The sequence below is a fragment of the Sebastes fasciatus genome, chromosome 12, assembly GCF_043250625.1.
Source record: "Sebastes fasciatus isolate fSebFas1 chromosome 12, fSebFas1.pri, whole genome shotgun sequence".
Lineage (NCBI taxonomy): Eukaryota > Metazoa > Chordata > Actinopteri > Perciformes > Sebastidae > Sebastes > Sebastes fasciatus.
The window spans coordinates 28614576-28641656 of NC_133806.1; the positions used below are offsets into that span (position 1 = coordinate 28614576).

At 42.3% G+C, this 27081-nt stretch overlaps 1 protein-coding gene across 6 annotated transcripts in view; it reads right to left on the reverse strand.

Moving 5' to 3' along the window:
* The window catches only part of vps13b (vacuolar protein sorting 13 homolog B), a 394723-nt gene that overhangs the window by 293216 nt on the left and 74426 nt on the right, over window positions 1-27081 (reverse strand). For 5 of the 6 annotated variants that reach the window (XM_074654548.1, XM_074654549.1, XM_074654551.1 and 2 more), the window contains exon 17: window positions 18327-18511. In XM_074654548.1, coding sequence (XP_074510649.1) covers window positions 18327-18511 — 185 coding nt within the window. Of the gene's footprint in view, window positions 1-18326; window positions 18512-22723; window positions 22907-27081 lie in introns of those variants that run through there. The other variant, XM_074654550.1, reaches the window with a different exon arrangement.

Genomic DNA, 27081 nt, shown 5'->3' on the forward strand with positions numbered 1-27081 from the left:
TCTATAGTGTGTGGAGAGCAACAATTTGGCCAACACAGCAATCCACACACTAACAGAGTCAGTAGAGTCCTAACTAAAAAAAACAGATATCTTGCAATCAAACGTGACTTTAGTGTAAACAAACATGGCGGACGACGGGCAGGAAGAATTAGCGATGTTAGTTTTTGCACTACTTTGTACTGATGAAGTCATGGAGGCATGTTAAATAAACACTTGCGTTGTTGCCACAAATTAACAAGTTGGTCCTTCACTTCTGAGGTCCATCTTACTACTACTTTATGCTTCGCATTTTGCATCATGCATTAGCCGCAGCCACCATGACGGCGGTGGTCGTCCTTCCTTCTTCAGTCAGCTTGGTTCTCAATTGGCTATCGTTCTTTCCCACGTGACTGCGTCATCGGCTATCCTAATGCTGGCTATACCCGGCATTAGGTAATCCAGAATCTAGACTCTACATACACAAAGATAACTCGGGTTGGTTGTTTTACACCAAAATTAGCACATAGTATGTTTGTGTGCGGTTGTTAATCCAAATCGACTAATAGTTCAACAGTAGTTTTAATGTAAAACAGCAGGCAGTGTGGATACGGACGGGATTCAAGTAGACACATACGTATACACACAGTACATTTAACCAAGAGGAGAATTACTGGCAATTGCTAAAATCCCTAACCACTGACTTCCCTCCTCTCCCTCTCTCAGACAAATTACCCAGCAACCTCTTCACCTGCTGTCTGAGAGGCCCTCCATCAGCCCAGATGGAAGATGGGGATGTTAATAACCCTCCCTCTGTCTCCCTGCCTGCCACTTAATATATCTGCTGCAGGTCAAACAGAGCGGTGCTGTGCGTCCCTCTGTGGCTTTAGTTACCTACTTCTCCATCAGCTTCCTCTGTTTATGGGACACATGTTCTATATGAAGTGTAGAGCTGGTATATATGAATTATTTCGTCCTAGAAGCCAAACAAACAATCGGTTTCTCATTGTTGGGGCCAGATTCTAATAACAGAGCTATATTGTATGTTGCATGTAAGGGATAATGTACAGCGAGCCGGCTATTGTTCTGAAAGACAGCCTGACAGGGCGATGTGTATGTTTTGAGAACATACAAGAACAGAGGAGAGACACATTTTCCTTTTGATGTCCTCAGTCAACTCAAAAACAAAACCCATAGTGTAGCACGTTGTTTCAGAGAACAGTTTTTGAATTTTGTTAAAATCCAATTCTCTCAATGTTTTAGATGAGTTTAGTCATCATCTCATCTTTTTACCAAATGGTTTTTCAGTAGAAAATAGGGAACAGAGTTGAGTTACCATATTGGCCATTCTCAGGGAGGCATGTAGCTCACGCACATATGCACATACGAATACACACATATGTACACACACAGACATTTGGGTTATTTGATGTGATCCAGTACCATTGGGAAAGATCGAGAATGCCATAGGCACTACATAAAGCTAGGCTCCCCCTTCCTGGAAACAATATAGCTTACATACATTTGCCATAAAAGTGTTGCACCAGACATTTGGCTATATTATTGAGTGTGCCTCGGTGAACCTAAAAACACATGACCCATCTAGCCTGGAAGAACAGAACATTGTCGAGAATGGATATCCAGATCCAGTGACCGTTTGGCCTTTTTCAAAACAGTACTGGAGGGAAAATGATTGCACCAGTGATGAGTAGCTCTCCGTGCAGACTGACTGTTCCCTTGAGTCCCTCATTCTTTCTGGAAAAGATGGAGATGTTAAAAGTGCAAGCCAATCTGGAGCACTACAGAGGCCATTCCCCCTACTCTATTTACTCTTTGATAAATGGAACTAGGGGTATCGCTATCCCACGTTGCCCACGTAGATGTCCAAAAGGGCACGGTGCACCTGCTGGGGTGGTGCTTGTTGCGTGGGGGGGCTCTGGACAATGTTTTGTCCAGCTGTTGAGACTATAAAAAAGCGGGGTACACAGGAAGAGGAAAAACACAGGGTTGGTAGTTTGTCGACTTAACGGTGGTATTCAGTTTGGTTTATGTATGCAGGACGCATTAGTGTGTGTGTTGCAGCCAGACATGTGTGTGATTGAGTGTATGAGTGAGTGAATGCGTGTGGTGCTGTTACTCTTCAAGCAAGGGGCAGGTGCAAGAAGTACATAAACACACAGCTAGGGGCCAGAGGCTACGGCACTCCATCAAACACTGCGAGGGCAACTGTGGGCAGCTGGATTTGCCATCCTGAACGGAAAATACGGAGGGAAGGAGGGATGGAAAGTCAGTGAAGAAATAGAAAGAAAAAGAAAGAAGGAATAGATTAAAAAAAAAAGAGAAAGCACACACGGATGGGGCAATATGGGATGTGAAGGCTGCTTTCTGCATACCTCAATAGTTGGCGTGCACATGTCTCAGTATGATGTGTGTGTGTGGGACATCTGCAGACTTGCCATGTTTTACACATTCCAACATGTCCTGCTCTCACTGCTTTGAGGAATGGTATGGGAAAGCTGTCTGCCCATAACGCTGGACCAGGCGAAGTTACATTTTACTGTTTTTCCTCAATCGCTTTGGCTCATTCCTCAAAACAGTCTGAACTTTCTCTAAACTATAAAGTGCAATTGTCACAACTGTTTGATGGGACATCACAACTCTATTTCATGTTCGCAAAAAGGTAGTAACTCACCCAAAGCACTTCATGCATGCTTCAAAAACCTAGTTATTGAGTCAGTAAGTTGGCCGACGGCATCAAAATGAAAAGTTGTTTTGTCATCGTGTGAGCCGTACTGGTCAAAATGTTTAGATGTTTCTTCACCGCGGCAGTCAATCCTGGAAATGTTTCTTCACTGACTACTTACTGTACTATACCAGAATGTCAGTTTTGTCTAGTTGAATGCTGTTGTATATCGCACGGAGCTTTTTAGATCCCCATTTCAATAGAGGTAAAAGTTAACTGAAAGTCAATAGGCCTACTGTAGTGTACAGAAAAAGGAAGTGCACATTTGTATACGTACATTAAATGTATTTGTGTGTTGTGTTGTGTTCTGTAAACAGAAAATTCACCTTTGATCTTTCATATAAAGTCGTATACAATGAACAGAAAGTTTGCCACAAAATGACATCCAGGCCAAAAATATGTAAAGTAAAAAAACAACAAATTGTACCTCCTCACAGTACGTAACACCACACAATAGATATTTATGGACTATACATGTATGTCTGACAGATTTTGATGATTGAGTGGATCATTTTGCATGTGACGGCTCAAACGATGAAGGAATGTTTACAAGTTGTGAAGAGGATGACAACTTCACTGAGAATCAACTCATCATTTCTGATCAGCAAGACATGTGCAAGTGGTTATTGTGCAAATTGTACTTACTCTTTGCACATGTTCCAAAATGAATGAGAATTTCTAATCTGTTGTGAACAACAAACTAATTGTTCAGAGATTTGAACTTACTGTTGTCATTCAAGATATGAGCCAAAGCGAATGAGAAAAACTGTAAAACAAGAAGCACAGTGTTTGTATTAACCTACATTCACAAAACACTTGTTATAATACCTCAGAAATACTAAGCAATTTTCATTTCTAATGGTATGGAAATGTTTTTTTAGCGAATAAGCCAGGACGTTCGCATGGGAACACTGAAAGGTTATGAGATGAAGAGGATGAAAGCAGAAGTCCTCCTCTCTGTGTGAAAAAGTTTTTAATGCACGTTCTTGAACTTTAGAAAGCATCCAGAGGAGCCATTAAAAGCTGATGCAAAACCTGAAACTGTCTCTCTCAATTACTAGAGGTGAGGCCTGGGATTTGGTTGATGCATACTACAAGACCAAAATAAAAAAAAGCAGATTTGGAAAGAGAGGGCGGTACAGCATGTGCTAAACCAGCTATTAAAGCGGTGTTATGATTCAAGTTATTACACCTCCACTCCACGCAGTCACATTAAAGTTCATGAGTGAAGAGTTCCCCCTACTTTTCAGAAAACCGATCCCTGGCACGTATTAATGCATTAGGGATCAGTTTTATATGTGATGACGATCAGCTGACAAGAGGATGTACACTATCGCCAAACCCTAATGGACAAGTAGTCAGACAAAGACAGACAGAGAAGGAAAGAGAACCTAAAGTACTAAAAGCTCCAAGTCTGGCAACAGGCCCGCAGCAGCTCGGGGGGCTGACAGAAAAGGAGGTAGACAAGTTGGGTAGACCGAAAGCAGCCAGCTGAGCCATTAAGTGCTGATGCAGAAACAATAACTGTCTCTCCTAAGTCAGGAAGGGCTGAAGTAGAAGCAGTAAGTAGGAGCAGGAGGTCTGCTGGCACCTTGCCCGGTACTGACACACAGCAAAAATACAGACACATGCCGAGAGAGCGGGACAGGAAAACAGACAAGGTGAACCAGTAGTGGTTTGTCCTGCAGTTAAAGCCGAGACGAGAGCAGCTTTGGCAGTCGGCAAACGCAAGTCTGCGGGGGAGGCTCATCACTTTTAACAAAAATCTCATTTTTATACTAACAGAAAATGATACTTGGGATCGGATAGACTTTTAAAGAAACATAAAGGTAGCTCTAGGAATGCTTTAAATGTTTAGAATCAGTCGCTTCATGAGTTTGTGACATTTTCATAGAAAAATAAGTGCTTCTTTCTACCAGCAACTGACAAAAACAGTAAAGCAGCCGACAGTCAATAAATGAAAGCAGTTACAGTAAATCTGGTGGCCTTATGGTATTTACGGGAAAACTTAATTTGCACACAGTAAGAGATGCATTTTACATTTCAGGTAGCAGCAACTGTAGGGCTGCACGATTATGACCAAAATGATAATAACAATTATTTTGATCAATATTGAGATCACGATTATTTATCATGATTATTCATTGATTTTAGCGGCAACATATTTTTATTGCACTTTCACATTTAAATAAACAGCTTTCACTTCCATGCTTTGCTACATTCCTGCTAATGTACAAATTAGGGCTGCACGATGTTGGAAAATACTGACATTTCAATATTTCTTTTCTGCTATATATATATTGCAATATGAAAAAGAATACAGGAATATGCACCCTACCCTTTTGATACATTTTAAAGCTAAATGCATCAATCTGGTGCACTTCGAGAGCAAAATTAGCAACATTAAGAGGCTAGATAAACAATTTTGTGCTCTGAATTTAATCATAAACATATTGCTTGTATGAATAATATCCATCCCCAAAAGTGAAGCCAAAACATCTCCATCGCCAGCTGGTGGCTGGCTGTTAGTTTAGGAAGCGCCTGATTTGATAAGCAGCAGTTTTCTATGAGCGGAGCGCGCATTTTAAACGTCAATATCGCAGGCGATCATGTTCATTTAATTGTGGGAAGCCAAAATCGTGATTGCCATTAATATTCGATTAATCGTGCAGCCCTAAGCAAAAGCAATTGTTGCAAATAAATGAAACAGGAACTGGGCAGAGTAGTGATGGCGAGCTACCATTGCTAAATAACAACACAAGCTCACATACAGCCCTGCTGCCAGGGTTTGGGTTATTCTAGTCCGTCAAAAACTTCCATCAACAGTCAATTCTTCTCCACTACCTACATGTACAGAGGCAAGATTTTTAACTAAAGCATGCAGTTGGGTGGACAGAAAAACAGAGTAAGAGGCAAGCAGACAAGTGTCTACACACACACACACACACACACTGAGTAGAGGTTAGAGTGGTCGGGTATGCAAGTGGTGCTCGCTGCCTGTAACGGTGGTGGTATTAAGACAGTGATGGGGTGTAAGTGCTGGCGGTAGCGGAGGCTGGGGGTCTAATTTCCATGATTACCATCCCCTCCAGGTGCTGCCTGCCTTTCCGTCTGCCCACTAAAGCAGTGACACATGTTCTCCGCACATTCAAACCTTGGTTCTCTCTGCCACCGAATTACCACAATTAAGGAGTCTTCATGCGGAAGCAATTTGGCCAACACTAATGGGCCTAGGCAGTGGGGTTTGGGAGACGGGGGGGAGACGGAGGTGGGGGTGGGGGAGTGAAAGAGTTATAGAACCAGCGAGAAAGATGAGAGAATAAGAGAAAAGGGGAGAGACAGATGTGCGAAGAGTGATAGAGAAACATGTGCTGTGACATGGAGGATTCCCGCATCGCCACTTGTAAGGAGATGATTAGTCGGTGGTGAGATAGGCCATTAAAACACAGTTCTGGATGAGAGGGCCTGCCTCTCAATCTCCCATATCCCCAGCCTAATGCTGCCCTGACAAATTTGGTTAGCATAAGAAACGGGGGCATTGTGACTTTGAAGTAGCAGCCAGGATTGAATGCCAGTGTGGTTCCACCACGAGAGAGATGCTCGAAACTACAGACCGCAGCTAATGACGCTAAACCAGCCCCTCCGTCACTGAAACGTAACTCTGGATTACTGCTCTCTCTCTCTCTCTCTCTGTGACTCTACAACTAACACTTGCTCTTTTTCTCAGGCTTTCTCCCCCCCCACCCCTCTCCTCTCCCCTTATGGAACAGTATTAAAGAGAAACCAAGCTCTTGTTTATCAATAATCCACTGAGATCAATATTTATGTCTCAGCTTTGCGGAGGCCGACTGTGTCTGTGTGTGGTGGTAGCCAAGACGTGACTGGGGTTTCGGTGCTGCAGAGGCACTTCAATGGGAGTTACAGTGGAAATTTATGGCCCTGTGACGTGGAGCTATGTGCTCAGTCGGCACTAGTCGCTACCCTTAGATGGGACGGTTGGCTCGCAGCAGGGAGCCAGCTCTGCAGACACTACCAGATGACATAAATACAAACAGATTTATTTGGGGCTGTCATTGATTCGGGGCTTAGTAACATTCAGAGCAGTCTGCTGTGGGTGCTTTAAAGCCCCTTCTACTTACGCTGCATTTTGTTTTATGTCTCAGTGATGCTCTTTGCTTTGTGTGAACTTTTTAAACATGTTAGTTAGACAGTTATAAAGCTACTTACTTACTTATCACATTAACTGTCCTTTTACTTATTTATGATGCACTGCTATGTGATGTATTCCTTATGATTCTTACTCTTCACACCATTATTTACTTTGGGATAAAAATATATGCTTGTGTTGAATCAGTCTCTCCTTTAATGACTTTAAGGTTTCTTCCACAACATTTATTTTAGTCATTTATTAGAATGACAAATATATCCTTAAATGCAGAGACTTAACTATACACTAGCCTTCACTACCTTACTATAGAGAGCCGAAGTCCCGCCCCTTCCGTTGGACCCCATGGGACCTTATTTCAGAAAAAATATGAACGGTAGTGAACGGAGAGAGACAAACATTTTTTTTTATCCTGTTTGAATTGCTCCATGAATCACAAATATGATGTTTGTCAATTTAAAAACATAATTTTGTAAGTCAAGAAAGTCGCAGTTTGTCGTAGTATCATTTAGTTTTGTGTGAAACCGCTCAGTGAACTACATCTCTCGTCTCACACAATATACGTCAGCAACACCAGCTAGCTGGCTAACTTGGCTATGTTCCACGCACAGATGTAATGTTATCTGACCTGATGTGTTTTATCCAGGGACTCCTGGTCTTTTTATCAGCCGGGTAGAGAAAGAACGAGCGAGACCTGATGCTGGTGTGAGTTCATCCCAATAGGAAACACGCAGGCATCGTAGCTTCGGAGAGACAGACGTCACTAATGCGACTTTTGGGTGTGTCGTCTTTCTAATGACGATGATACTGATACTTCAACAGTTTTACAACAAACTGAGACTTTCTTGACTTGCTAAATGATCTTTTAAATTGACAAACATCATACGTGTGGTGTGATTCATGGTGCAATTCAAACGGGATCTAAAAAATATTTCTCTCTCTCTGTTGACTGCCATTCATATTTTTTTCTGAAATAAGGTCCCACGTTGGTCCACCGGAAGGGGCTGGACGTCCCCTAGGCTCTCTATAACTGTACTCTGCACACTTTGACTTGTCTCTCTATGTCTGTTTAATGCATTATCTATTGATGACACATTGTAGGGGTCTACAAGTCTTTACCACGGTAACGTTTCATAAACCACGGCTGCAGGGGGTTTTCATATCATATTTCAGTGTGCCCTCCACGGGGGAGAGTCGAGTGCTCCAGCTCTAAATGACGAAAGCTTGAATCTACAGTAACTCTGCTCTATCAAAGCTTGGCCAGCTAACTAAACTGCCAACTACCAGCGACCGGCCAGGTTTATAAAAAGCATGATAGATCTTTGAGATCAACTACCAATTTAAGTGCTATACTGTGCCAACGGTATATTGAATTTGGTGGTAAGTGGAACAATGCCTCTGAGAAAACATCAATGATTCATATAAGAGAGCAAAAATATAAAGTTGGACATGAAAGTCGGGCTTCCAGATCCTGTACTGGGATCATCCATGTCCTCCAACATGACTGGATTCACATCTTATTTCCCATGACAGAAAAGCGGGCTACTATTCAAACAAACAGGGGAGAGAAAAATCCTTGGCACACTATCAGTAGACTTTGGATTTCTTTTAAATATCATATTTCGACAGAAGCCAGCGGATGGTGTGAGGAAAGTGGGAATGATGAATGAAGAATCCGGGCGAGAAATGACAAGCCTGTTGTCCCCTGATGAGTGTCTGAAGTCACCAGCTACGAGGTGATGTGTGTGTGTGTGTGTGTGTGTGTGTGTGTGTGTGTGTGTGTGTGTGTGTGTGTGTGTGTATGTACATATACATATATGGATTTTTTTTATGTGTGTTTAAGTGCAAAGCCGTTATTTGGTGAGATTTTGTTGAATGGAGGAGCAGACCTCAAAAACTTTATGTTCCTCTCATCCCATTAAAGATATAAATATCCATGTAATCTGATGTCCAATTGTGGCAACACAACAAACTTCTGTTTTGCATCGACTCCACTGGCTTCTCTCATTAGCTCTGGACTGAAGTGAGCAACGGAGAAAGAGCAGAGAGCTTCAGGAAGACAAAAGAAAGGAGGAAGGCCCCGAGTCTGGATTGACTTAAAACATCATCACAAATCTGCCAGGAGTGGAGCAAGGGCCGTCTGTAGCTCATTGAAGTTTTCATTGACAAGAACCGTCTCATGTTCCATCCAAGATTTATTTATCGGTTCTCTGATGCTGACACAACGTGTTTTTAATGTCAGAAATAAGGTTGCGTACGGATGAAAAAAAAGCCCTTTTTCTTTCCTTCCCCTCGTGCTTTCTTCCTGCCCCGATGTCAATCCGTGAAGCAGACAAGTAGACAGGCAGAAATTTCTCCCAAACCAATAAGTTACCTCTTCAAAGAAGTATGGATACTTGAGTGAGGGGCCAGGCCATGCTGAAACAGACATCTCAGGGTTTTCATTAAGCTTCCCATCTCTTTACTGACATTTGTGACAACCACAGACCACGAAAAAAAAAAAAAAAAGGCTTGTGTCCTTCCTTCTTTCACTTTCATTGGGGAACAATGAAAAAGGACTATCAGAATAATCTCCATGAGCTAAGTGTATGGGCCCAGTATATGACAGGGCAAAGCTGCATGTTCCTCTGGCTTGTCTTGATTAATAGATTGGAGACATTAAGGTTGTGAGTAAGAAGGCCGTGTCAGCCAAAATCTGCACAGGAAAACAGTGGAAAACTGAGCAACCTCCCGTGTTCAGTCTCAGCCAGGACTATGCTACCAACAGCTGCATTACGGGCAAGAGAGAAACGCCAAGGAGGGTGATAGACGGGTACGTTCTGGGACCAGACAACATTAAACGCCAGCATACCGGGGATTAGTTTACAGAGGTGACAGAGTGATATGAAAATTGACACTTTTTCCCCTCCAATAACACGGAGCTATTACGGACACTTATTATGCCGCAGCGTCACAGGGGGATTTGCGTCAGACCCATGCTCCTGAAGGCAGTTAGATCACGGGGATGTGAACTGCTGGCCATGACAGGAGCAGCCTTTTTCATGCGGTGCAAAAATGCGTAAAAACTGTTGTTGACAAGGTCTTCTGAGAGATTGTATTTGTTTCCAAGCAATGGGAAATATCAGTGTGAAGAAAATTATAAATAAGTCTCCCTGACGTAACCTTGAATGGTCTTTTTTCCACCCTTTTTCTCTATTTTCCTCCCAACTGCCCCATCCCCCATTGTATGTGTAGGGGGAACTTGTAAAAACAAAAGACTTGTTTTAATAATGATACTGTTAGGAGTGAGAGCATAAGTCCTGGACTATTATTATCAACATGCTTCTAGTCGCTATGCAGTGAGAGCATACGCTTCGCTGTATCCAAACATTCTTGCAGTCATTTGCCTTAAATGGGATCGTATGCTGTGAGTTCAGGAGAACATATAGGATTTGTTAAAGATGGAGATGGGCATGCATCTGTGCATATGCAAGTCTCTTTACGAGCGTGCATGTGTGTGTGTGTGTGTACGTGTCTAACTTGACACTCAATTAGGTGCAAAAGCTGGGTTTAATAAAGAGAACCAACGGCCAGTTGTGTTTCTGGGCACCGAGGTCCACCCCACACTCTCAATCTCTTTATTTCTGTCACTTTTCCCTTCAACCTTTATTTTTCCCTCTGACTTTCATTTTTCATTCTGCTCATTATATCGGTCACTCTCTCTCTTCCTCTTCCTCTGTTCTTTTCCCCCTATATCTGTCACGCTAAAGTTATGTCACAGCTCGTATATCACCCTGCAATCATCTAGAGCACGTCTGGTGACCACCACCACCAACCAACTTCGACTAGACCCCCCCTCCTCTTGTCCTAGTCCGGACCACCGCAGAGCTCTGTGGCTAGAAAAAAACAGCTGTGGTAGCTGCATTAAAGCTGAATCCATCACTGGTGGAAATGCCAATGTTATGCTTATTTAAATGACCTTGATCTTTTGTCTTTCAAAGCGCAGCCTTTCGCAAGACACTAAAACAGGGCGACAAGTGCGAGGATCAAAATAATGCTCAAGCCTTTCTGCTCTGCAGGGCGACCGCTCCACTTCCTTTTGCCAACTTGGTTGGAGATTCTGCACTGGTCCCAGAATGGTTCATTCAGGGATGACAATGTTTAGGAAAAGCCCATTAATATGAAAAAAATGATGTCAGTCAACAGCTAAGTCTGGCTCAAATGAAGGGGGGAATTATTGATCAGCTCATGCTTACTGTAGCTGATGGGGCCAAGAAATCCAAACTGATTTTCCTCAAGACCATTTCAGTTCATTTTGTAGTCCCAACACATTCTCATCCCAACTCGTATCATACCACCGCTTGGAATCAAAACCACTATAGTTAGGTTCAGGAAAGAACTACATGCTTGGGCTTAAAACTACTACATTTGTACAGTGAAAATGACACTGAACGTTATGAACAGCTGACGCACGGGACAGCGGACACCTGGATGAAAACCTTATGTTATTGGACCCATCCTCCTCCCCTCCTGCCCATCCTGTGTGTGTCTTTTCGTTCTTTAAACTACATCACCACACTCCCAGTGCACTTTCCTCGGAGCGTTTACTGTTGCCGCAGATGGGTTTACGTTATAGTTGAAGAAACGGCCAGTGTGTTTCATATTAAAGGGTGCCTTGTGCAGCGGTACCGAACGCCGACGGCTGTGACAAAGCGTCAGTATTTGACGCCCTGGGAATGAGAACGGGCTGGTAGTCCTTGTGAGTGACCTAAAATCAGACCTAAAAAGTCAAATATTCCTCAGTCACAACTCACTTCCAAGCAAATAACACAAGCAATAAAAAAAAAACAGGCTACGAAGCACTTCTGCCACTGGCTGTGTTTAAAAGGAATGGGCAGTCAAAATCATACATCTTTTATAACGAGCTGTCTAAAGTCTAGAGCGTCCCGGTCTCTCTGTGTGTCGTCTGGAGGGTTAACTGCAATGTCACAGATGCAAGGACGCAACCAAGACTTCTAATTTCTGTTCAATCAGACAAAGAGACAAAGAGCACACACACAGGCATGCATACAAGCAGGCAAATGTACATGCACACACACTAACACACATATGGCTATGTGATTATTCTTAAAATGACAGTCATAATATAGCCAATATTTACAATACATGGACAAGAGATCACTGGGTCAGAGTTGTAACATCTGCAGGTTTAAGAGCTCTCTGTGAGTCATCACTGTGCACTGAGCTATAAATACACCTGTTGAAACTGAAAGACACAAGTCCATCGACAAGTCCCAAGTACATGAATCAAAATCCAATAAAGCTATCATCAACAGGGAAAGGATGAAGAATATTATAAGAAAACATACAGAGTATGCTCATGGCAATGAACAGTCACTGGGATTCATGACAACATCTTAGAATTGACTGTTGACACTGAGTAAGATTAAACTACAAGGGATAACTAACTATGAAAATATGAAAACACTACCGGCGCACTTTCACCAGATCCGGTGACGGAGGGCGTCTCAACGCTTTTCATTAATTTCCTATGGAAAGCAGGTGAAGCAGTCGCCCAGTGCATGGTGGGAGTGCTTCGGCGAGTTGGAGAGGGTCTGTATTTGCATAAAGTTTGAAAATCTCAACTTTATGTAAATGAGCCCGTCCAGCGCGACGCGTCCCGCTCACGAAACTTGGCCCAGGCTGTCAAACTAGGGGATATAGTTCTAAAACGAAACGAGATTCAGCAAGTGGCATAGCCCAATTTCTCGCTTAAAAATGTTTTCAGAAGTAGATTTTGTTGGATTGTTTAGACGGAATAACAGAAAGTTTCTGAGCAGGTCACTAAACGACAAGCAGAAAACCAGGGCCCAATCAGGTGCAATCCGCGATAGGGTACGTCACCGCTTGAACAGCCAGTTGAGTGGAGCAGCGCGTCCCCTAGTGTGCTCGCCGGACTTGGTGGACATGAACCGTGAGAGATATGATTGTAGATCAGCCATTTATTCAGTCATTTATTGACACTTGTGTCAATATCATGCAAAGCTCTACATTTCTCTTGTATTGTTTAGTATGAACTGTAGCTGCTTTAATTCCCAAACGTCATTAACAAAGGCACACATATGCATAGTTTGACATGTTTGGGACATGAGGCATGTTTTCTACAAGATTCTGGGCTAATGTAATGTGTAACAGAAAGCAAAAAGAGGCAATGCAAATGCATACTGACTTTTCAGCCATTGATTATATTCAAATATCTTTGGAGACAATGCACTGAAGAGTGAGCAATGATAAAATTACACTTTCCCTGAACACACGGCGCACTCACACACAAATGCATGCAGACTGGAGCGGTGTGTGGGAGGTCACTGTGGTCAGTGTGTCGCTGAATCTGAGGTTAGCAGTGGCTAGAAGCAGTGGTAGGCAGGAATTACTGGCTCCTCTTTACTACTATTACCGCTACTGCTACTATGGCTGCTACTGCAAACCACGAAAGCATCCTGGAAGTATAAACAAAGAGAACATGGAAGACGGGCTGGCCGCTGACAATCAGAGGAGAAGCGGAGAAAAAGAAAGAAAAAAAAATACAGGGTTAGAGGAAGAGGGACAGACAGAAAAGAGAAAAAATGCAAAGAAAATAAAAGTTGCTTGCATAGAATTGCACAGAAAAGATGGAAAGAAAGGACTCAATAGTAAAAGCAAAAAGAGAGCAAAAACAGAAAGAAAGAGAGATAAAGAGAGAAAGAAAGAAAGAAAGAAAGAAAGAAAGAAAAGGTTTTGTTTAAGCAAAAATGGGAGGGATTAAGGAGGGAAAGCAGCAGGGCAGAAATGAGTTGTTGTTACCCTCATTGGGTACACGTGTGACACGTGTGCACAAACAAACACGCATCTTCCTATGGACCACATCTCCGTTTTCACCAGACACATGAAATATGACATACTGTTTGCTGCACAACTCCCCAATAAAATACAACACTAGTGTAGAGCTTCACTGGCATGCAAAAGCAGAACGCTGAAATAATGTGTCACCGCAGAAAACTCCGCTCATGTCAGAGCCAAGCTTCACTACAGCAGCGCTGGATATCAACGCTGTCCAACAGACAGTTGTGTGACAAACCGAGCCGTCATGCAACAGGCAGAGACTGACAGCGTCTGATTCTCAAGGAAAATACCATTTTACGGTTTGTTTTCTGACTTCACTAACTCGTCTCACTCAGGCTACACTGCATACAGTATATGTGCTGCTTGCTGGGTTAGAGCTGTACTGTAGCTGCCATTGAGCAGCACAGTAACTCCAAATCTTACAAGTCCTAGTGGCTGTGTTCCAGTCAGCTTGCAAAGATTTTAAGTCTCTGACTGTTGCTTTAATCTGAGTCCACCAATTATTTTGAAGAACATTTTACAGTCTGTCAGTACCTTGAGATTAAAACTGAAGCTTTGTTGAGTTTCCCCCCTTGCTGAATAGTGGAATTTCCTTTGGACAGGGAATGAAATCTTATACCCAAATGGCTCCCCCGCGAAGGACACTGACCATCTGTGTTATCAGCTAGACCTCGATATGAAACACCTTCCACTATTGAAAAACCCTGTAACATCAAAAGGCTAGAAGGGAGGAGGAATTCCTAAAAGAATGAAAAAAAGCACATGTAAGTGAACAGCTTTAGTGTGCCATGTTCAGTGTTTGGCTCCAGCATGTGTGTGTGTGTGTGTACAGTATGTGTGGGAGCTCTGTCCTGGCAATGGCCCGATGGCTGCTGGTTGGTGACACAAGAACAAACAAACGACCGCAAGACTTAAATGTGGATCCAGATCCGAATCCTGTGAGCGTTAAAACAGACCAGGGCTTTTACCACAAACGGTTGCAGCCAGTCAGCCGGCAAGTCACACTAGCGGAAAAATGCAGCCCCTGCTAAGATTGCAAACACTTTTACCGTGCGGAGGGCCAAATGAGTGGCACCATGTCAGCAGTTTAAAGGTACAGTCCCCATATTTGTCATTAGACGGGTTTAAAGGATGTAAAATAAAGAGCACTGCCTTCAGTGAGCTTTTCATCAGGAGTTATGATACTAAGATTTGTGTAGAAAAACACAATGACTGAATTTGCCTTAGTTAAAGAAACAAAGTCGGAGCAAAGCGGAGCAGAGAAAAGAGTGATTGGGACGGCAAGTAGCCAGCACAGAACAGCCACCAAGGTCCCATCATGGCACTACAGTGTGGACGAAACCACAAGAACCAAAAATGTTCAGCAAGGTTTTACTGAGTGTGAAGGAAGATGCACTATAGCAGTGGTTCCTAACCTAGGGTCCACAAAGATCACAGAGTGTGCGCCAGGATTTGTCTTCTCTGGGGTTGTCAAAATTAGATTTTCTCATGTGTAACTAAAAATCATAATAAAACACTTACTGGATAATTTATAAAAAAGTCGGAACTGTATATCAAAAACTATTTAAAAAAATATATTTTTTTGCTACTTGATTAATAGCATATTCTGCTTCAATCCATATTTGTTGGCATTTAGCCTTTCAAAAACAACATTTTCACTGCGTTCAAAAAACTATTTTCTTTCCTGCTTGATGCACACAAAGGGAGGCCTGCACCTGTATTAACAGGGGGGTCAAGCAGCAATCTAACACCATCACAAATTACATTTATTTAACCACAATAACAAAAAATCTATTTCGGCTCTAACACTATTATAGTAAATCAATTAAGTTCTTACAAAAAAAGAGATCATATAGGTATCTGCATTCACTTGGCGAATATTCTTTAAAGAATGTTAATTTAATAAAAAAACACTAATTTGAATCACACTGAATCACCTTATTCAAATTGATAATTTTGTTCGAGGATTTGTATTTTTTTTAAGGTGATGACATTGGGGGGCTCAGCTTTTCTTATACAAGTAGGGGGCCTTCAAAGAAAATAGGTTGGGAACCACTGCACTACGGTAAACAGTTCACAACAGTTTACTCTGCTAACTTCACTCCTCGTCTCTTCTTGCATTTTCTCATTTTCCATTTCTCCTCCACACTTAAGCTGTCACACCAAAGATTGAGAGGGATTGGGACAGCTAACATCTTCCTTAAGGCCTATGAGTGTCACCACAATTTCAAAAGCAGATACAGTGCTAGACATCTTTGGTTATATCATAGGAATTATTGCTGAATTTTTTCCCCCGCAAAACATATACTTACACAACACATCACCTATTCCCCTTCACTCTAAACCCAAACGCTTTTCCCCACTGCTCTTTTTCTAACCTGCCAGCACACGGACCAGATGTGCAAATGTTTCTCCATGTTTCTATTCAAGCCCCGTTCCAAGAGAAAGGCAGAGTGAGGGGAGAGGAATATTTGACTTCACTCCACGGGAGACCAGTTTCATAAATTTTGGCGGCCGCACAACGGTGAAAAAGGTAGCTTGGCTGGCTCGGCCGAGGGAGAATGTTGACGGCATACCAAACAACATGATCCTAATGAGTTGGAAAATCCCTGGCCCTCCTGAGGACTGTCCAGATGCTACCGTCATGAGAAACGCTACTGTTTTATTGAATTCAGGCTCCCCTCCCTTTCTTTAACAAGGGGCAAAATTTATTATTTGACCATTAAGGCATCCTAGGCGACATGAAGCGTAAAACCGTTTCAGAGTTAATTTGCCCTTGGCTGCAGGTCCAGTACCCCACACTGGGCACAAGACAAGTTGATCTTTATGCCAAAGTGTCTCGCGTGAACGTGTATATTCAGAGACCTAAAGTTTTGGATATATGCTTGCACTCCTGGTATACGGTCTGCAGCCAATTTGCCCATAGCTTACAAGCTACTATCAGGTTGACTTGTTTTGGGCGAAGGATAGTCTGGCACATGATGTGCTGAGAGCCCTGAGAAATAACTGTAAAACTTTTCATAAGAGAGTCAAATCACTTTAAGCTCAAGCCAGTTCCATATATCTCTTTTGACAATTTTGTGGTACTGAGAAACCAGCTTGATTTTATGGGGAACTAAACAAACAAAGGACAGTAAATGCACTTTATGAGATTTCAATAAATCAACTACAATGATGAACGCATTAACATCTAATACAATAGCCTAAAAGAGACCAGATGAGCAAAGTGATGTAGTTTGTTCTTTTGATTGAAATACAGAATGAGCTGCTGAAGGCGGCATTAATCTTGTGTGTGGGTACTTTTTCATATTGCCAAGTGACTGAGTCGCCATCGCAGAATGTTAATTGCTACCCTACAATCACAAGTGCAACTGAAGAAAAAAACAACAACACAAAGAGTCCATTGCCATGCAAAGCAATTACAAACACATGCACTGGAAAAACAGCCTTTGCTCCTCTATGATAAACCTGCTTCCTTTCTCTTCACACACCTAATAATCACTTGTCTGTTGGATGGAAATCCAATGCGCAACCAAACAGAACTGTGTCAGTGGAAAGGTCAGGGGTCATTTCACTCAGTCACACACAGAGTTAGAGAGAGAGAGAGAGAGAGAGAGAAAGAGAAAGAGAGAGAGAAAGAGAGAGAGAGAGAGAGAGAGAGAGAAATACATATATACAAAAAATTAAGGCTGTCAAAATTAACGCGATAATAATGCGTGAACGCAAATTTGTTTTAAAACCACTAATTTCTTTGACGCAACTTGCTATTTCTAGGCTGTAACAGGCTCAGTGTTAAAGCTAGAGTGAAGATACTGGCATCATATGAAACTAGAAAACCTAATGAACCTATGGCATACTAGCTTGTCACAAAGGAGGCTAAATAACACTCCTAACATACACTAAATTTCGGCGAGGAAAAATTGTCATGGTCAATTTCAAAGGGGTCCCTTGACCTCTGACCTCCAGATATGTGAATGAAAATGGGTTCTATGGGTACCCACGAGTCTCCCCTTTACAGACATGCCCACTTTATGATAAGCACATGTAGTTTTGTGGCAAGTCATAATCAAGTCAGCACACTGACACACTGACAGCTGTTGTTGCCTGTTGGGCTGCAGTTTGTCATGTTATGATTTGAGCATGTTTTGTATGCTAAATGCAGTACCTGTGAGGGTTTCTGGACAATATTTGTCATTGTTTTGTGTTGTTAATTGATTTCCAATGATAAATATATACATACATTTGCATAAAGCAGCATATTTGCCCACTCCCATGTTGATGAGAGTATTAAATACTTGAAAAATCTCCCTTAGCTACATTTGAACAGATAAAAAACACATTGATCATACACAAATCCCCAACTATGTCAGCTATTCAGTTGTGATGCAAAGATATGGGGAAAGTGAATGTGTCACGCTTGCTCCTCTGTCTTACACCACTTTTGTATCACTGTAGCTGCTCAGAGATCAGCAGAAAAATACTTAGATTATCACCTTGGTCAGGTATCAGAAATGCATGAAACTGGATTATGCTGTGAAAGAACAGGCATGCTCAGCTAACTTCATATGGTCTGTTGTTTACCTGGAGCTTTGTACACCTCACGGAGCAGGCTTTCGCTGAGCGTCAGTGGGGCTCCGTTGACCGAGCTGTGGGTCCAGCTCTGACAGATCGCTTGGAGCAAAAGCGTCTGGGCCCGTGTGGCCTGGACAGTGAAGTGGGGAAGCTCAAGAATACACTCTGTGGTTGGGACCGAAGACCTTTTGCTCCTGCAGGAGAGGGACATTAGATGAAGAAAGACAGGGTTACATAAAGGATAGTACATGGGGAGAAAAAGAGACACAGAGAGAGTCAGTGACAATAATAAATGAAAGAATGGAGAGTCGCATTTAAGCGCCAAAATACACTTAATGAAATAGACACCGGTGGAAACAAATGGTTCATGACTTTCATGAATCCATCAATATCACATCACAATATAAAACAGCTCATTGATAGCACCAGTGGCCAAATAGGTAGAACTGCATTCCAACAGCAAATTGAAGAAGTACCAAGTGCAAGCCAAGCTTTTTCCTTAGTTACTTGGCAGGTAGGCGCAGTTTGCCTCTTTGCCGCCGACCCCTTCTCTCCCCTCCGTCAAAACTGTGATGATGATTTATGCGAAGAGATGTACAGCCCAGAAACCTGACCCCGAAAAGAATCTCTACGCATTTAACATTTCATCTGTCTCCAAGAGTGTGGAGGGAGGGAGTTTGTGTGAGTGTGTGTGTATGACAAGCTGATGAGTTGAGCGTTCAGGGGGATGAGGTAACAGCACAGTCGGATGGAGTCCTCCAGGCCCCTGTCCATCAGAACCTCAGTGGACCGTGCTCTCATTTATCATCCGACACACACATACACACACACAGACTCACTTTTTCATTTGCTCTTCAATCCCTACTTTCTAGTATTTGCCTCACTGTCTCCCCTATTCAGTCTGTAATCACTCATTCACATCCAAACACATTGAAACGCACTTGTCGCACATCTCCAGTACCACACACAAAAACATCTTGACACACATACATAAACTGCCCATCAAATCCCTGACTCAGGTCTCTGAGCTCTTTTTCTATCCAGGCTGTGAAGTCATGGCTCCTCGGTTCTTAAGATCATCATCCATGACATCAGCAACAGCAGAAGGAGGGATTCCCCGCCACACACATACGCACACACCGACCAAGGTATGGTATTATACACAGTACTGAGAGCAATGGAACACTTATCATCATCACGACTACTGATCTGTATCCTTCACATCTCTCTCTCTCCCCTTGTCCCCTTCCTCCCTCTGCGTCCCCAGGAACCTCCGTTCACTGGAAAAACACCCTGGGAGCCTGAACTAAACACTGCATAACAAGCCTGTTTGGTTCCACTCCTGTTTTCCTCTCTTCTGTTCTGAGAGGTTCTTCAGTTGGGTTTTTTTAAGGACTGGCAGTGCCCCCTGCCTAGATACACATCTACTTTTTTTGGGAGGGGGGTTTGTGTGCGTGCACATATGCTCGCTCGACTACATATTGTAATGGAAGCAAAGCGGCGCTGCCCTTTGAGCGGCGCTTTCGGTGAAAATAGAACCGTGACTAATTCCAGGGATGGCTGCGGCGTGTCAGGAACAAGCATCACAGTTCATTTAATCACACATCCATTTTGGTCTGGTCCCAGTTCAGAGTGTGGGATATATCACGGGGTCTCTCTCTCCCTCCGCTCAGCAGCTCTGCAATCGTTTAACTCCTCTGCTTCCCTCGCTCTCCGTCTCTCTGTGTCTCTTTATCTTTCCCCTTTATTCTGCTCCTGGGTGGTTCGGCAGGGTGACATGAGCTGTTAGCTGCACACAGGCAGGCCCAGAGTTCTTAACTGCCTGCTGTCTCAGAGGGGGACTACTATGAGACAGAACGCGAGAGAGGGTTTGATAAAGAGAGATGTAAGAGTACAGGAAAAACAAAGAAAAGTAAAGAGAGAGAAACCCCAACCATGACAGGGTCAATGAGTTTACCTTGACAGCGTACATATACATTTTGAATTCCCTGGAAACATATGGCGCATTTGGCACCATGGTGAACCATGCAATGTCATGCTTCTCTGCTATTAGAAATCACTACTGTTGCATGCTATACAGCAAGACATCAATCAAAACGATTTTCATGTGCGTTCAAATGCCTGTGTGTGTGTGTGTGTGTGTGTGTGTGCACACGTAGCAGATATTGCCGCCGAACAAAAGAAAGTGAAGGGGACCCAGCAACAACAATGTCCCCCACATGCAGAGCAAATGTGCCTGCAAAGCCACTTCAATGGGAGGACTGGCAAGGGATGAAAGTTTGTTGGCTTATTCCAGTGTTTATAGCTTTTAAGGGGAGCTGTCATGTGCATGTGGTCGTCTAAAACTTTAATTATGCACCTGTTTTTATTATATTATGCCCAATTCTTTGGAAAACAGCATCTTGGATCTCGGAGCTAAATGAGAAGCAGAAACTCTCATTAGGGTGTTTTGGGAATGCGGGATGTGAGGACAGCCAGACACTCATCGGATTTCATTAAGTAGCTGGCACGGACAGTGTTTCTTGCTGCAACATGGTAAACAGCTTTCTGGCAGGCAGCTCTTTCACTGTTACCACGGGCTTTGAAGGAAACAAAAGTCTCCAAGAGGTAGAAATAGAAGTGCAAATACCTGCAGTAACAAATGACTACACTAAAACATATATCTTAGAATGTTAAAACATGGGAAACAAAACGCAATTTACTGGTTTAGCACCGTATCCATATGAGAAATGGAGTCTGTAGCCTGGGGAGCAAAAGTCATTAAAGCATACTTCTACTCTTATAATGTGGAGACCCACCAGAAGTGGGCCCACAACCCATTTTGGATCCTGACTCATAATTTAAGAAATCAGGTCCTTGGCTTGAACCTCAGTGCCTCATTGAATAGGCAGTCTCTGACCTCACAGTAGTCCTTTAAGTCAATAACTTTTTTATTAAAACACAGAGGCCACCACGAATATGTTAAAAGGAAATCAAAATTAGTCAGGAGCTATGAAAAATTAGGTGTTTCAATTTCAGCCCATGAAATATGCTTTCCTCTGGTGTATTTCAACAACATTAGGCCTCATTTCCCAACCTGTCCCCTGCTGGTGCCGTGACTGAGTGACGAAGAACTGGACCGGGGGCCGGGACAGGCCAGTTGGCGGACTTGCTGAATGCTTGGCTAGGTGACCGGCTGACTGGCTGGCACAACGTCTTTCTGTCCAGTGTCCCTGTCAGAATCAGGCAAAACAGGGCATGGCGTTGTGCAGGGGGGCGTGAGTCAAGAGTGCCGCACCAGCTGTGGCGTTCTACTCTTTGCCTTCACTGTTTCCTCTGTGTACATGCTCAAATGTGGACATAAAGCAGGGACAGAAAATTATTTTTAGTCATTAAAATGAATGAGTGAAATCCAAAAGGGAGTAGACTTAACAGAGGACCCTTACATAATATTTTTGGTTAGCTCCAATCAAGGCTGAGAGCCATCTAACGACACGTTATGCCATTACCAACATAAGGTATCACTACCTCAGGCTAACCTTCCATCCAAACAGCCTTTGGGTAACCCCGTGTCTGTACCAAACCCTTTTCACATCATAATAGCTGAGATCCATTCGGACCCCTGGTTCTCAGGCTAATCAGCTTCCTGGTCTAGGCTCACTGTGGTCACGACTATATTTAGACAAATACAGCTGGGGCTCGAGGCCACACACAAGAAGCACATAAATGCTCACACTCGAGACACACAACCACAAAAATGTGCATACCTGTACGGATACAAATAAATTAGTGTTTGCCAATATGCACACATGCCAACACATATGCCGTCACACAAGCACACGTGCATGCACACCTGTGCACGCATACGCACTAACCCATAACAGCAGGTAGGTCAGCCAGAGCACGATCAGCAGCAGTAATGAGGCCACAGCTGACAAGGGGCCTGCTGCTCTAACAACCTGTAACTGCAACAATTATAAAACTAGCTGCCAATACCAAAGTCTGAGAAGGCTGTGCGTGTGTGTGTGTGTGTGTGTGTAAACTAGCATCTATAATAGTGACAGAATGCTTGTTCTGCAAACTGAGCAAACAGGGAGAAGAGGGGAAAAACAAAAAAACAGAATGAGACCCTGCGGAAAACACGAACAAGGATGAGGAGAAAACAGCAAGCATAAGCAAGAGAAGGATAGAGACCGCAAACTTGCAGGTCATATGTTATTCTCCAGGTAAAATAATACCTAACATGGGGAGTCTCATTAAAAAAGCCATTTGGAAAAGCTCCAGTACAAACTCAGGAATAGCAGAACTGGTAGGTTGTTGCTTTGTACTTTTACAGACATAAATAAATGTAGCCTAATTAAAGACGGCTGGTTGGGGTATGTGTCTGTGTGTATATACAATTAGGTGAGTGTGTGTGTGTTGCATACATGTAGATGTCCAGCAATGTGGCAATGTGTTGAAACCTGGATATGTTGGCATCAGTGCCGATGTTCTGACACTACTGAGAAAAGCAAGCGTGAAGCAAACTAGAAAGCCGTAACTGCGGGGCCAAATGTGGTCAGCAAATTCTTCTTTTTTCTTTTTAAGATCAGCATCTTGCCGTGATTGAAGGAATATCGCCAAGAGCAGCTGGTCCTAATGGTTTACACAGTGTCCCAGAATACAAGCTTGGAACCTGCGCACAGTTTCCAGAATGTTCATTTTTGTTATTACTCATATCCTGTACAGTACCAAAAATCTGTTCCCTCACTCTTTCCTAAATACAGTGACACAGACAGCTGTGAGGGAGGGTGAGGGGGGTCGGCAAGAGATGTGGAGCAAGGTGTCTGGTCCCTCAATGGACCACAGAGAGAGAGAGGGAGGCACACTCACACAAACACACATTCCCTCACACAGGTGGATTCTGTCTGTAATGGGAGCTAAATGGGAAATTTCACATTAACTGGAACACGACACTCCAATAAATAGAGTTGTTCCAATACCGATACCAGTATCAGAAATGCGTCTGATACTGCCCAAAATTCGGTATCAGGTATTGGCAAGTATGCCAGTCTTTGCACCGATCCGATACCATCATTTATTAAAAAAATCAACATGTTGATCGGAAATCAATTCTTCTTCGCCGCTCCAAAACAGTAGCCTTCACTTTGCTGTCGCCCTCGATGTATCATGGCAAGTGTATCATGGCAAGTACTGTTTTAGAGCAGCGAAGAAGAACTAAACTTTCTCATATCCATACATCGTCAGTAGTAAGCAGCTGTTAAATAATAATAATAATAATAATAATAATAATAATAATAATAATAATAATAATAATAATAATAATTAGGAATTGAGGAAAATAAATGTTATTGGAACATCTCTACCAATAAACTGTTAAAAGTTAGTGGAAGCACCCAAAAAGATAATGTAGATTAGATCCATGGCAGTCAAAGAGACAAAAAGTCAACAAGATAGTCAATCAGTTTTGACTGGCCTCACAATGTGCTACTTTCTCTTGACTTAAACTTATCTGAGTCCACAGCAACGCCAATGTAATCCATTATGGGCTGACATATTTGTCTGATAGATACAACAGAGCCACCGTCTTGGGCCCAGTGATAAGTTATCTGAAGTTTCTACAAATCATTCACTGTCACACCCTACCTTTAATTATCAATACAAACATTCCCCAACTCAAACAGTTCACCAGATCCTCTACTGCTATTGTTTTCCAATTTCAAGAGCTCCTTTGGAGGGAATCAGACTGAAAATGGAGGGAAGGCAAGACTGACAGCTTGTACCTTCTTTTTTCTTTCTTTCTTTCTTTCTTTCTTTCTTTGTGGTGCAGATTGATTTGAAGTATTGCAGAATTCCCCATCTCTCCAAGCCAAGGTCACTGACCCCTCTTGAAAATAACCAGAGTGAGTTATGGGCTGCTCTCAAGTCCCCTCTTTTATCTTACTACAAAAGACTCACTACAGTGTCTCAGTGCAAAGTCTCCAAATGAACATTATAAATCATGCAAGCACTACTCACTGAACAACAACACCTAAGTGGCCAACTTGGGGGGCGAGGACATTTTATCACCTGGATGTCAACTGGGTTGAATGGCTGGCATTTGAAAAAAATTAGAGAAACACTAACATAGAAAAGCCAAGCAAGCATGTGTCAAGTCAAGGAAAAAGAAACACTTTAAGAAAAATGATGGAGAAGAAATAATAATAATAATAATGAATAATAAAATGGGACCTCTAACTTGTTTCTCTTTCTTTGCAGTTTTTCATCATTTTCTTTCAGGTCATTTGTTTCACTGACTGAACATGGCCTATATGTCACTGGTTTGATGGGAAATGTAACTAGAGCTGCAGCTGAGCCTCTGATATAGAAAATGGAGCAAATGCTGTTTTCAGCAGCAGCCATAAATGACTCAGAGAGATCATTACAACTTGTCTCAAGTGTTTTGAATACAGCTGAATTCCGAAAATGCCACTTGAGCAGGTAAAGAAGAAAAGTGATCAATAAAGAGGATTTTCCAAACTTGGTTTAAAGTGGCAAGATTTTCATTTATATAGATGTCTGTTAAGTCATTATCTATAGCCAAATGAAGTAACACAATGGTGATTGAGTCTATACGGCCCACTGATGAAAGTATTGCAATATTCATATATTTGTAGTATTATGAGCTGGGTGTCTGTGGTGACATTCCCAGAGAAAATGCTGTTGCGTACACACACAAAAAACGAACTATGCACACAATTCTGAAAACTGAAGCTTATGTACATAGAAATTGATTTTTTCTATTCTATTTCTAAGCTTATATCAAAGAACATATATTGCCAAGAAGTGAGAGCCAATTGTTCGTTCCTTTGCAACATCAGCGGCCAGCAACAGAGCTACGCTTCCGTCATTTTGGACTGAAAGCGACTGCCGGACGCCAGTAAAACGTCCGCCTAAAAAGTGCCGAACAAAAGTAAAAACAAAATAATTTCTATTATGTCGTATTCTACTGAAATGGCCTGTGTTGAACAATAAAATACTATAAATATAATAAGCGTTTTCAGTCCAAAACACGGCAGCAGCTGTTGTCAAAAGTTTTGCTAATGTGTCAATAAAAAGACTCCAAAACTCTGAGAATGATTCCATTGTTTCCACTCAAATAGAAATTTAAGTAATTTAAAGTAATAATAAAGCAATCCGTCCAGCACACAGTGCGATTAAACATGATCATTTACAAGTGAAAGTAGTTTTGAAAATCAATACACAGTTAAGAATTTGCATTTATTGTTCTGTAAAAGCATCCCAGTAACTGGCAGCTATCTTTTATTGACGCAATATATTCTAATTAGGCTCACATCGCGCCACAGGACTCATATTCCATTCTTTTTGTTACCTTCAGGTATTGTATTCCCATTGTATCACTGTGTTTTTCTTTACATAATGTAATCTACTGCAGTTTTGTGTTGATTTTTTCCACTGTGATTCTGCTGGTGCAATTAAGTGATTACAATTTTATTTTATCTCTCAACCGCAATCTATAATGACATCCATTCTCTAACCCCAAACTCTTTAAAGGCTCTGTGCTGGATCTGGGTATGAGTTAGGAGGAGTGCAGGGACTGTATTTGTGGCCACAGCTCGGAGGTTTGTGGTTCCCCCGGGTCAAAGGTGTTCCATGTGTGCATTTCTCAATCATCGGTCCTGAACAGCCCAAACTCTTCATAGAAAGAAACACTCCACTCTCTCTCACTCACTCTCACTCACACACCCACACCAACCCTCCCCTTCCTCCCATCTGGAGCACCCCTGACCCAAAACACACACATATGCTCTCTCTCTCACACACACACACACACTGAGATCCATTCTCAGGAGAGGGCTTCATTACACAGGGATTACTAAAAAGAAATGTTTTAATCAAGTTGTGCAGACAGCTGCAGACCGCAAGGCGAGAAAATGGCAATGACGTGGTTCATCAGGCGTTAAAGGAAAACACATCAAGAGGCCTGTGTATGTGTGTGCGTGTGATGGTGTGTCTGTGTGTGCATGGAGCTTCCTGCCTCTGTCCAACATGTCCAGCTGTGGAGGACATGCGGTTCCTTATAAGGACTCACAGAGATAGGAGACCTCTGTCCAGAGACTACAGACCTAAAGTCACATTTATACTTTCAGATTTTGCTGCAGACTTTTATACAACAAATGCAGCAGCAGTCAACGGAAGCACCGGCTGTCCTTTATTTTGATCCAAATTAGCCGGTATTAGTCTCAAGGCCTTTGACCTTCACGCAGATGGTCATTGGAAATAAGAATACAGACTCCAGTGAGTTTCCCTGAGCCTGGTTAAATAAAGCTTTTTGATCATGGTAACACTAGGGCTGGGAGGATTTACCCATCTCCCGATTCTATACTATCACGACACTTGGGTGCCGATTCCATATATATTGGGATTTTTAAGCATTGCGATTCGATATTGATATTTATTGTGATTTTTGTTAACATTTTTAACACTAGACCATGGGAAAAAGTTGAATCATACGCTTCTAGGGACTTTTACTTTGGAAAATCTCTAAATAAATAGAGTAAGAATGTTTGATTTTCTGCATTTATGTAGTCAGAGATGTCCTGAAGTCAAATATATCAATCATTATATGACTAAAGTATGAAGTATATGTATGAATAAAGACATTTTCCTCACAAATTAGTGGTATTTTCTTTTTAATTTATACGGGACATGTATTTTTTTATACTTCTGGTGAATATAATCCAATCAATCTTATTTCCATATATGTATTTTGTATATACAGTTC